Source organism: Astatotilapia calliptera, chromosome 11 (assembly GCF_964374335.1).
Source record: "Astatotilapia calliptera chromosome 11, fAstCal68.1, whole genome shotgun sequence".
Classification (NCBI taxonomy): domain Eukaryota; kingdom Metazoa; phylum Chordata; class Actinopteri; order Cichliformes; family Cichlidae; genus Astatotilapia; species Astatotilapia calliptera.
The window spans coordinates 17,268,399-17,280,432 of record NC_137432.1 but is presented as its reverse complement, the minus strand read 5'-3'; the positions used below and the strand labels follow the sequence as shown (position 1 = coordinate 17,280,432).

Below are 12,034 nucleotides of genomic sequence, written 5' to 3'. Positions count from 1 at the left end.
CACAGTCACAGGTAGGAAACGTTGATATTTGTTGAAGAAGTTTAACGTTGTTGTGAAGATAAACACAAAGTTATAGCAAATGAAGAATTTTATTTTCATTTTGTTGCGAGCTTTTGTGCGGTGATCCTTTCACACGCTGAGCAAGGTTAATTCAAAAGGACAGAAAAGCTGCATGTTGGTTGCGTCCTGTTCTTATTTAGCGGTGGTACTTCACAATCAATACATTTCAATTTTTAATGCAGCCACCTTTATTGAGGAAGAACAAAAAGTGGCATAGTGGTGCAAACAGAATCCTTGAAGTGTAAACTGCTGTCCAGATGACAACAGAGCTGCTTTAGAATTCACATAGCAGATGTTGCTAGCTGATACACAAACAGGTTACACAAACAGGTTTTACAAAACCTTCTTCTAAATACTTTATTTTCTTGCCAAGGCTTATAAGTTTGTGAATGACTTGGGGTTTTATACAATGTACTTACAGACAAATCAAATTTTGGCAATAGAAAAAGATGCCTAGAGAATTTGTTTTCTTCAGTATCCACTTTGAGCTGTGAGGTCATGCAGTGTCTTACCTACCAAATAATTCGATTTAACATTTAAAAAAAAAAAAATCATCTAAACCTTAAAAATTACAGTTGATAGAGAGGTGATGACACGCGAAAAATAGCTTCTGTTATTTGATATATATTTATTTAGAAAAATCTTTCCATTCTATGGTAAAGTACTCAAAACATACTTTAATATAATAAAATATTGTTCAGAATCAATAAGATATTAAGTGATGTATTCTATTTAGGCAATATTAACCAGTTGTTTTCCACATACTGTCGATGATTATTAAACTGGATAACACCATCTCCACCACTGCCCTCGAGCTGGTGCAATGAAGGAATCTCTTCATTCTTTTTTTAGACGTAGGTGGTGAAAATCATGGAGGACTTCGTTTTTGGGGGTTATTACTGTACGTATAGTAGTCATTATCTTCATGCATTAGCTACACAAGTTGCAGTAGATGTAAGGGGAAATGACAGTAGAGAAGGTGCTGCTTGGTTGGAAATATAAAAGATGCACTGTGGTGACATTTAAGGCCTTTTATCGAGCTCTGCTTGAACAGTGAATAAAAGCGCCCTCTGCTGGCACAACATCACCTGAGCAAGAGCATTTTTTTTAAAAAAGTGTATAAACACAGAATAGTAAAGGCTGGTGTTTAAGCCCTGGAGACTGTTTCACAGCATCAGGCGATCTCTGCTGATGCACAGGCATCTAAAAACTCACAAAAAAATTTCTTTATATTGTCATTAAAGTCCAAGGCTGACTGAACTGTGGAGACAAACTCAGACAAATAGGAGAAATTGCATGTCCTGTGAGGAATGAAAGTTATTCTGACCAGTTGTGCGGCCTGGTGGATGTGCAGATGGGGGAGGTTGTTTTGATAAAATGTCAGACAGGCGAGTGGGAGGATGGGTAGACAGACTCACGCGGGCGACTTTCCCCTGGGGGTCTTTACTGATTGGCACTGATCAAAAGGTCTTAGCAAGGTGCCATTTAACATGAGACTGTAAACAAGGTCAAAAGGATGTCGGGTTACAGCTGCCTGTTACCATGTGACCAGCAAGGTGCTAGAGAGGGCTGCAGGGTGAAGCAAACATGGAAAGGAAGTAAAGGAGCACAAACAGAATAAAGTTCAAACTAAATAAATAAATAATTATATTTCACCAGCTATAAAATCTCTGTGTCTATTTCTCAATGTGGAAATCAACTAGTTACCTCAAAGTAATGAAGAACTGTTAAATCTGTTAGCTAAAAGTCTCAGGTTTACCTTAACCTCCTAAGACCCAAACTCTTTCATGGCATGCATTTTTAATTTCTTTTTGATATTTGGACTGATTGGGACATGATGAATGTAAAAACAAAGAATTACCTGATTTTTTTAACATGATTTTTGTTTCTAAGAAAAATGAGAGCCACATATGAGGATATTCGTTTAAAATTTCAATAGGACAGTAGCAGTATAATGTCCCCGTAAGTGGATATCAGGCCCTTGTATAGCAAAATTGAGTATTTTGGTCTAAATAACCCAAAATGTGATGTCCTCATATGTGGACACCAGGTCCTAGAAGGTTAAAGAATGGTTGTAGCTGCATGAAGTAAAATAGCTCAAATCGTTTACAGTACCCAAGCTTATCTTAGAAATTCTGAAATGGCTAAAAGTAACAGAAATACAGTGAAAGCTGCTGAAATATAAATAAACAGTTCAGCTAGCTACCAGTAATAAAAAAGAGCTATAACAGCTAAAAGTAACGGACAGCGAAAGCATCAGTTTTGTTAGCTCATGGTAACACATGCTAAAAATATAGAGCTAAAGCTAAAACAGTTCAAAAGTGTAATAGTAGGTAAAAGTATTTGTTAAAAATGCTTAAAGATACGTAAAAGTAATGAATAAACAGTATAAATATAAATAAGTTGTATATTGTTTGAATTGAGATACTAAAACACTAGCTAAATAGTTAAATAGCTAAAGGATAGCTAATAGAAATATTACATTTTTTAAAAAGGAGGAAATGTTATCTAAATGTTGTTACTGGGTTCTAATCAATAAAGAAATGATGCAATGAGATCAAAAACTGAAACAATAGACCGTCTTGCTAGATGAATACATTTGAACCTGACAATGAGGATAAAGGGTTTCTTCCTCAATAATAGGAAGTGCTGTTAACATTCGGCATTTTGCACATAACTCATGGAATTACTGGTGTGTTCTGCTTGTGCGATTCTAAGGTTGAATTATATCCTTAAAAATTTTAACCATGTTAAAATTTCCATATTGTGCTTTTATGTTTGTGAAGACACATCTTGAGTAAAATAAGCAGTCAGCAGCACCACTGATGAACATTTACACCTTTGAACTGCATCAGGAACAGGATTTACTTGCCTTTAATGACACATTAGTGGCTGTTTGATAAAGAGGTCCTGGGAAGTAGTAGAGGGGTTGGCTGAGACTGTCCTGTGGACTAATTTGCATATTGACAGACCTGCACATACAAAGGGGTAAATCTAAGCCTTTTTAGGGCATGGAGAGACACGTTTTTGGGGAAAATCTAAACAACAAAAAGGTAATTTAATTAAAGAAATGACCGGTTTAATTAATTTTGAAAGAGGAACTTGAAATCCTTCCCATGTCTTTTTACAGTCTTTATCAAACACCTTCTAGTAGCAACTCTTCACTTTTTAACCTCAGAAAAAACATTTGGTCGGTTATTTTGAATCACCGACTTCATTTGTTCTAAAATAAGGTTTCAAAAATGTTTTTTTTCCCCCTTGGAAGATAAACTTTTTGTTATTCTTTGATGTTGTGGAATTCTCTGTTTTCAGCTCTGAATTCTTTTTGAGTGCTACAACTCTCTGTTAGACTGTCTGGCAATAAGAAGATGTTAATCCTTTTATCTGCCTACAAACCAAACACAGCCTTACAAAAGTCAATTATGTGTTAGTTTTATAGCTTCTGGGGCTCGCACAGCCACAACTAATAACTGGATGGTGTTGACATTGAGACATATTGATCCTCAGGTCAGAGCAGTGGTTGCCCAGGGCAGATTTGGGGATTTTAAATGGAGGCTGGAACAGTGAAAGTGTAAGGGGAAATTTTTGTTTTTTTAATAAAGATTGTCTCTCAGTTTTTTTGCCCCGGGCGAGACGCTGAACACTGGATGCTGACTGGTCTGGTTGTTTCTTTATTGATTTCAGACTGGGATTGGCAGTGGGCTCACCATGGCCTCTGGTACTGACTGTCTGGCGAGTGATTGATTAATTAATTCATGTAAAATCCTCCTCAATTTAATTCAAAAGGCACCAGAAGGACAGCAAATCACAGCTGGACAATAAAATATTTGGATTGAATTTGGCTCTCTTTGATACATGTGTGCCTCTTTTTTTCTGCGTGACACAGTTTGTGAATGCATTTCTTTGTTTGAATTTGCTATTAACAAATATGCGCCAAACGGGTTTTCAGCTCAAATTACATTACTAAAAACATACATAGAGAAAGGTGATTCAAAAGCCAAGATATGTTTAAGCTCCCTGTTCCACTGCAATGACATAAGGTGGCCCCTAGAGGGAGGCAGAGCACCATATCGTTCAGTGGCAGGACCTTTTACACAGCGATTCTCTACAAAACTCAGTGAAGGTTTTATTCAAAGTCTCTGTCCATCTTTGCCCTTTTGTCAGTACAAATGTGATCACTGAACATGGAAAATATTAATCAAACAATGTTTATTTGAGAAAGAATTTTTTGATTTCCACTGGTACAGTCATAATGCAACATCATGTTACAGACTTTCCTCAGATTATTGTGAAAAGATGCCTTTGGTACAACACTTCATGACTGCTTTGTCTTCCAGTACTTTTTTAAAAAATTCCAGCGCTTTTCAATATTTATGTGTTGTCGTCACTTATTTCACAGTAACGCATATCAATAAGAAAATTCTAAACAGAGCTTCTCTCATATCCCAACATCACATCTTGATGATGACAGTGCACATCAGTAGTCACCATGCCTTCCCAGGGTTTGCCTGGTCTCTATATCCAGTGCATTAAAGTTTGCATGACTGCACACTCATGCTGTCCTCAGGCCAGCGGTACGAGTCAACAACAAAGTCATCATAGTCACAGCTGTAGGACAGCGAGCGTATATAGGCTCCTTTGTCGGACGGTTCAGGGCGAAGTGTGGCCATGTTGTGCTTGTAGGCAAACTCCATGATCTGTAACACATAGGTTTTCATTGTTTCATATAACTGCACCCAGATATGACAAGATGTATCTCCTGCACTGTGTGCATCTGCTGAGCTCACCTTGACTGCCAGTTTGAAAGAGACATCCCTGATGGTGCTGAGAGGAGGATACAGTCTTCCCTCTGCTAGGTGCTCCTCAGTCACCAGCTGAGCAAGAGCCTGTTTCAAAGCAAAGAAAGAGCAGGTACTAACAGAGAGCACAACAAATTGAAAAGGATGCATATAGACTATAGACTGTGTGAGTGAATGTTTCACCTCTGCTGCAATGAGGAATATTTCCTCAGTAATGTGCGGCAATGAGCAGGCAGTGACGCCCAAGCCCACACCAGGGAAGATGTAGGCATTGTTTCCCTGACCTGGGTAGAAGGTCCTCCCATCAGGCAGTGTCACAGGATCAAATGGACTACCACTGGCAAAAATGCCACGCCCCTGCATCACAGAAAAGTATTTATAAAGTATTTACAATGCCTGTTTTCATTAGGGATGATCCTTCAAATTGGACACGCATTGGGATGCACAGTCTTCAGCACCTCTGTGAATGTATAGCACTGTTCAGCAGTACATTCAGCTTTGCTGGTCGGGTTGCTGAGGGCAAAGATGATGGGGCGTTCATTGAACGAGGCCATGTCCCTGATGATCTGCTCAGAGAAGGCTCCAGCAACAGCTGCCACACCTGGGACAGTAATGTGCTGTTTATTCCATTTGGCAACTTTTAGTTGTTTTAGTCTTCATTTTCAGCATATTCAAAATGACCTCACATTCTCACTGTAGTCTACAAATGCATTGGTGACAGATAACATCATACAATGTTTTACCTATGATAGCTGTAGGTTTCAGTTCCCGCACCACATCCTCCAGTTTCTTCATCTGTGGGTGCTCATGTGCGAAACTCTCTTTCTCATGAGTCAGGTGGTCCCGACCCTAAGAATGAAAATTAAAGGTATTCAGTTATTAGTAGAAACGTCAGAGAACAGAAAAAAAAATGGGTCTGAGTTAAATATGCATGTTTATAACAGATGTTTGCAGGTTAAGTAAGGTACCTTGACAATGAGACCTTTAGAATCAACCATCCAGATCTTTCTCATGCACTCCTCTTTGGAGAGCCCCTCCTTCACCATGGCCATGGTGATCAGTTCAGCAATCCCCATCGCTGCCTGTGAGCAGACAGAAAGGATAACAGTAGGATGGTGGGAGCTGATTGGCAGATTTAGTTTCACATGACTAATCCTGCCATAAAATCGCATCAACCTCACAAAAGAATATTAAACCGTAATGTCTTCTTTGTGTTAGAAAGTGCTGCTAACTGTGGTGAAGAGGATTGAGAACAGTTTGATTAATGGTAATGAAATCACTGTACTGTTCACTAGTCAGAGTGCTGGTGCTCTCTTTTTACAGCAGAATTAGGTATGTTCTGTCAGCATTAACAAGTCTCTTCTTCAGAATGAATTTTGCACTCACCTCTCCTGCTCCTTGGAACACGACGGTATGGTCACTCATTTTGCTTTTGGTGATGCGAAGGGCGGCCAGTAGTCCTGCTACTGCTACTGCAGCAGTACCTGCAGATTAAGACAGAGGAACTTTAGTGCTTGGAGATAATGCAGCTTCACAGGATTTTTTTTTTTACCAGTTTTACATTCTGTGTGATAGAAACATGATTCCATAACCAAGCGGGACACATGGGATAAGAGACTTTGTATGCGAGCCTGTCACATGATCACGTCATGTGTCATCCAATCTTAGCTGAATGATAACTAAAGTATGAGCTATTGCAGGACACCAAAGTGGTATAGAGCCCAGATATTGAGAGGTGAGGTGTGCATTTAACTTTCTGGGGACACTGCATCATTTTGACTGCAAAGCCAAGCAAGTGACAAGACTCTCAACATAAGTCAGCAGAGGCATGTATGAGGGTAGACTGCTAACCTGAGTCTGCTGCTCAGAGGCCAGGAGAACTCTGCTTTGAGAGACATTTTTAAATAGAATCTAATAACTATTTTTGAGATTTTCTGACTCATTCTTATCAGGACTCAGCTTATCTTAAAGACCTCATAGTAACATATCACCCCATAAAGCACTCCTCTCCCAGACTGCGGGCTTACTTGTGGTTCTTGGGTATTTGAAAGTAGAATGGGAGGCAGAGGCTTCAGCTTTCAGGCCCCTCTTCTGTGGAACCAGATCCCAGTTTGGATTTGAGACACAGACACCCTCTCTACTTTTCAGCTTAGGCTTAAAACTTTGCTTTTAAGCCTAAGCTTCTAGTTAGCGCTGGATCAGGCGACCCTGAACCCAAGCGTAGTCACATTTCTATAGGCCTAGGCTGACGCTTAGTTCTACTTTACTAACCTCTTTTCACTCTATTGTATTTATACATCACTCTGCATTTAATTATTAGTTATTATTAATCTCTGGGTCGGTTTGACAGCGTGTCTTTTGTTATGTCCCTCTCTCCTCATCCCCAACTGGTAGCAGCAGATGGCAGCCCCTCCCTGAGCCTGGTTCTGCTGGTGGTTTCTTCATGTTAAAAAGGAGTTTTTCCTTCCCACTGTCACAAGTGCTTGCTCATAAAGGGCCATCTGATTGTTGGGGTTCTCTGTATTATTGTGTATTGTATTGTATACTGGGTTTTTACACCTTGAGGCAACTGCTGTTGTGATTCTGCACTATAGAAAAAAGATACAATTGAATTGAAATGTAACTGAATTTTTTTAACAACACCTTACAGAATCCAAAGAGGCTGTAAGTAGAGCAGAATGTGAGCAGATATTCCAGGAGCAAACTTCAGTGCTGACTGATTATTGTTACTGCTTGTTTTTATTCCTATTGACTTAATTTTTTTTTTTTACTGTATTCAGTATAAAACCTGAAGTTAAAGTAGGAGTTTACTATCCTTATAAAGTCTGACTGTTTTTCATGTGCAATTAGCTGCCCTCAGTGATGTAAAAGTAGAGACTGTGACTCTGCAGTAACATTCCCTTCAGCAGTAGAAATGTACCTACAGCTAAAAAAAAAAGCTGCCCACTTTTTACATAGCAGGAAAGCTGTCATTAACTTAAGTGTTTTTTAGTCTTCTTAGGGCTGGTTATTAAGGATGCTAATGAAAAAGTCACAGGGAAAACTTTTGGAAAGTTAAAAAATACAAGAGCTGAAGGGCAGTTTGGTTTTGACATCTGGTGTTTTTCCTCAGCTTTTTATCAGCTGTACTGACAACTGGTTTATCCATCCTTGTGTGCGTGTGTTACCTTGGATGTCATCGTTGAATGTGCAGTACTTGTTGCGGTACTTGCTCAATAGGCGGAAAGCGTTCACATTGGCAAAATCTTCAAACTGAATCAGGCAGTCCATTCCATACCTGTGAACACAAGAGCCGCATTACATCAGGCTGAGCCAAAACGGAGGATGAAAAGGAGCAGGGGAAGGAGAGTCGCTATCTTAACATCTCAAATTCAGCCCACACGTGTACAAAGAGCATTTTTTTCACTCCAGAGGGAGGTGCTCGGCAAAAAGTTAACAACTGATTGAAGGTCTCAGCTTACAGAAGAGCACTGCTTTGTAAAATGTACAACAGCTGGTCACAATGAGCTTCAGTGAGAGAGGTCAAACATCCAATAAAAGTCACAAAAAAGGTGAGATCGGAGCAAAAGAACACCGAGCAGTGTTGGGCTCGGACCGCCTATCACATGCAATCAACACAGGAGCCGGAGCTTATGAGCTCCTACAAAAAACTTTAAACAACCAACCAAACATCAGCCCAGCATTTCACATCTGTAAACAAGATAAAGCAGCCAAATGAAAGTTTCCATGTCTTTCAGGGATTTCCTGATTTTTGGAGAGCAGAAAAAGGTTTGCAGATGTAGGAGAAGGAAAGCTTGGCCTGGTGTTTGTTATCAGCATACTCGAGCTTGTTTTCTTTTTTTAAAGTGTTACCCGTCTTTGACACTTTGGATTATTTTTATGTTAATTTTTTATTTCTGCTTATATTTCATTATTGCTATGTTATTTGAGTTCTGATCCTCTTTAGTTTTCTAGGGTTTTTGTACCAGTTTAATTAGTATTTAAATTCTTGGTTTCCATTAAGCATCAGTTCCTAACCCAACCATGAGGGGCTACAAGCCAGTGTACTCCTACAGCAGTATTGAGCCCAGGCCTGTAACAATGTGGAGGTTTGCATCAGGATGGGCATCTACCCTAAAATCTTTACTAAAGCAGACATACAGATCATGAAGAATAAGATTTCCATACACTGGTTAACAATGAACACCACCGGTTCTGTTGACTAGCGGACAAGCCGCTTTGGTGACCCCTAAAGGGAGCAGCCAAAAGAAGAAGAAGTATTACGTTCAATTTCTTATTCTGAGTTTCCTCTGTGTTTATCACTTAGTAAACTGGGTGAATGATGCTGCATTCAAAGCTGAACTTTATTGACAGCTCTAGATGGTCCAGCTAGTGCTAAAAAGTCCATCTATGCTGAAATTTCAAGGATATAGCTCTGTAGTCAAGAATCACGAACTTCTCTAATTTTGTAAGAAACAGCTGTCACAATGGCTCTTAATCCTTTCTTTTTTAAGCATTTTATGTAAAATACAGTCTTTAAATAATTTACACCAAATTATACTCTCTTAAAAAAGCAAAAAAAAAAGCACATCTCTCATCCAAAAAACTTCAGACTCCTTGGGCTCAAATGCAACAAGCCCACCAACTTTGAGTTACATCGCATGAATCGATGTCATAAAAGTGAAAAAACAAGAAACCACACACCTGCCTAAACACAGATTCCTGAATTTTTAAATGAGATGGCACTCTTACCTAAGCACACACTGTAAATAGCTGTGTTTTTATTTGCTCCCAGACATTCGCTTTGCCCCGTTCTTCTGTGAGGAAGAAGACTAAAACAGATACAGATGTATACAGTCGCAGGTAGAGAGCTGAGAGCTTTGCCATTCTATTTTATTTTGTAATGGTGTTTTAATGAAGACAGCTGGAATCTATAGTAATGATTGTGAAGCAGTAGCACATGAAGCTAGTAGCTGCTATCCATGAATGTCCACTAGCTCCAAACATGCAGCTTTTTCTCTTTGAAGAAAAGCCTCGCACTAAGTAACGTTACAAGTAAGACCCTGCAGCAGACTTTGAAACTCTCACATTAACAAAAGATGTGTGAGATTACTGCATCAAAGTGCTTTAAGTTATGCGACTCTCTAAGAGTATTCAAGAACAGCAGAGAATTGCTTGTGCTCTAAGTCAGTTTCAAGACCATAGGAACATTAGGAAAGGGTGAGCTTGTCCGAAACCCGTATGAAAAGCAGAGCTCATGTTTCAGCAACTGAGTGATGGAGGAAATTGGGGACAGGCCAAGCAAACAGAGCGAGTCTCTTCTAACACCTGCAGCCCTGTCAGTGAACTGAGCAGAGAGAGAGGCCAGACATTTTAAAATCCAAGTTCCTCACTTTCTTTTTTCTCTCCCTTTTCAGTCATTTCATAAAACTCCCATCTCGGACCACAAAGGTGTGAGATTGTCTGCGCTGTTACGCAGACGTCTCACTAAAGCTGTTTCCCACTTGTTCCAGTGGCTGCTAAACTGCTTAGATTTGGAGGACGGCGGAGGATGGAGCTGAGCGGAAGCGAGGCTGTAAAAGAACGCATGAGAAGCAACCTGAGTTCAGCTGTAATAAAACCTGATGTCCTTGTGAGAGAGTGCCATTCCTTGGTCAGTGTTAATCCTCGCTGCAGCCACCAATGTCTTGTGTAGAGACTGACAGTGTAGCTGACTTACTGCCAAGACTACAGCAGTGCTGAAGAGAGAAATGTGTTTTCTATAAAGCAGTGAGCAGCATTAAAGCACTGAGAGCCTGTGCAAAGAGGAGGGATAATGAGGCCAAGAAGGCAGCTATAAACTTTTCATTGTGTTTGGGCTTCAGGAAAAAGGAGACAGGCGACGGGCGAGGATAGATGTGGCCTTGCCCAATCGCCAGCACAGCGCCCTCTGGTACGGTTTGGTGTAACTCTCTGCCGGAGAGGTCACACCAGTTCACGTAGAGCAGAGGGAGCGTAGTCCTCTGTGAGGGGATAATAGTGCTCACTCAATGCAACTATTCTCAGCAAAACCGTCAAAGCGCTGACAGATCTGGATTCAAGATCTGAATTCAAGACAGGTCTTTTGAGAGATATTTCAGAATGACTAAGCTGGAAACACACGCATATTTATGTGCATTCACTGACCATAAACTACAGACTGACTCTCTGTGGTTGTGGCAGAAAGAAACGAGCATCTTCCTGCTCCAATAAAGATAGGGGAAGTGTTTCTGACAGCATATATTTGTGTGCCTTGCTTAAAACACAGCTCACATTGGAGGCCGTTTGTGAAAATCTGTTTTTTTTTCTTGATGACCTGCTGAAACCTGACAATGTACTGCTTTTCCAACTGAATTGAAAAAGTGAGGAAAAAAACTGGACAAAGAAGCAGGATTTGCTTTTATGTCTGCTTTAAAGTATCAAGGGCAGAAACCTAACCAAGCCCAGGCCCACCCAAAAGATGAAAAAACATTCGCCATACTCCTGACTGTGCTGTGAAAAATGCATTAATCTCTGAGCACAACTGGGGAGAGGTGCACAGGCTGTGCTAACGCAGAATGAGCCGTAATTGTACAAAAACAAAATGCAGACGTTTAAACAGAAGGTTCCACTGTGGATCCTGTGCCATCGGTTGTTATGGGTTGGCAGCAATTAAATTAATCAGTCATTCAAGTCCACTTTAAACTTAAGTAACACCATCAATGAAACAGTCAGTGGGCATCAGCACTGGAACAAAGAGCCGTAAAAAGAAACAGGAGAGTAGTAAATGCTGAGAACAAGGAGTGAAAAAGCTGGTATTTGAGGGCAACTCACATGTTGTTTTAATTAATGTGTACTTTTTTAAACACTTAAAGCGCTGTGCCTGGGTAACAACACAGAAAAAAGGGTCAATGTAACGTTGATAATATCTCAGTGTCATTTAGTTTTACAGTTATTTGTATGAAGTATAATTATGAATCCTACTAATATACTGTAAAATAATTTATATGTTTCTTGCATTTACTATTGCTTTAAAGTTCAGCTTTGAAATGCTGAAATGTAGTGCGTAAGAACCTTACAATTCAAAATGAAGAACAGGACTTGCTGGGAGGTTTTGCGACTTGATGCTCATCTACATTATATAAAACAGTGACTTTTTTTTTCTCTGGATAGGGGTGAAAGGTCACGTTTGGTCTTGG

At 39.8% G+C, this 12,034-nt stretch overlaps 1 protein-coding gene across 2 annotated transcripts in view; it reads right to left on the bottom strand.

Annotated features, from left to right (window-relative positions):
• Positions 1 to 4,252: 4,252 nt before the first annotated feature.
• The window catches only part of me1 (malic enzyme 1, NADP(+)-dependent, cytosolic), an 85,019-nt gene continuing 77,237 nt past the window's right edge, over positions 4,253 to 12,034 (bottom strand). For both annotated transcript variants that reach the window (XM_026183894.2, XM_080307856.1), the window contains exons 7-14: positions 8,027 to 8,136; positions 6,246 to 6,343; positions 5,828 to 5,941; positions 5,603 to 5,708; positions 5,318 to 5,460; positions 5,043 to 5,216; positions 4,848 to 4,946; positions 4,253 to 4,757 (exon numbers count right to left, since the gene is read on the bottom strand). In XM_026183894.2, coding sequence (XP_026039679.1) covers positions 4,590 to 4,757; positions 4,848 to 4,946; positions 5,043 to 5,216; positions 5,318 to 5,460; positions 5,603 to 5,708; positions 5,828 to 5,941; positions 6,246 to 6,343; positions 8,027 to 8,136 — 1,012 coding nt within the window. In that variant the 3' untranslated portion in view covers positions 4,253 to 4,589. The remainder of the gene's footprint in view (positions 4,758 to 4,847; positions 4,947 to 5,042; positions 5,217 to 5,317; positions 5,461 to 5,602; positions 5,709 to 5,827; positions 5,942 to 6,245; positions 6,344 to 8,026; positions 8,137 to 12,034) is intronic.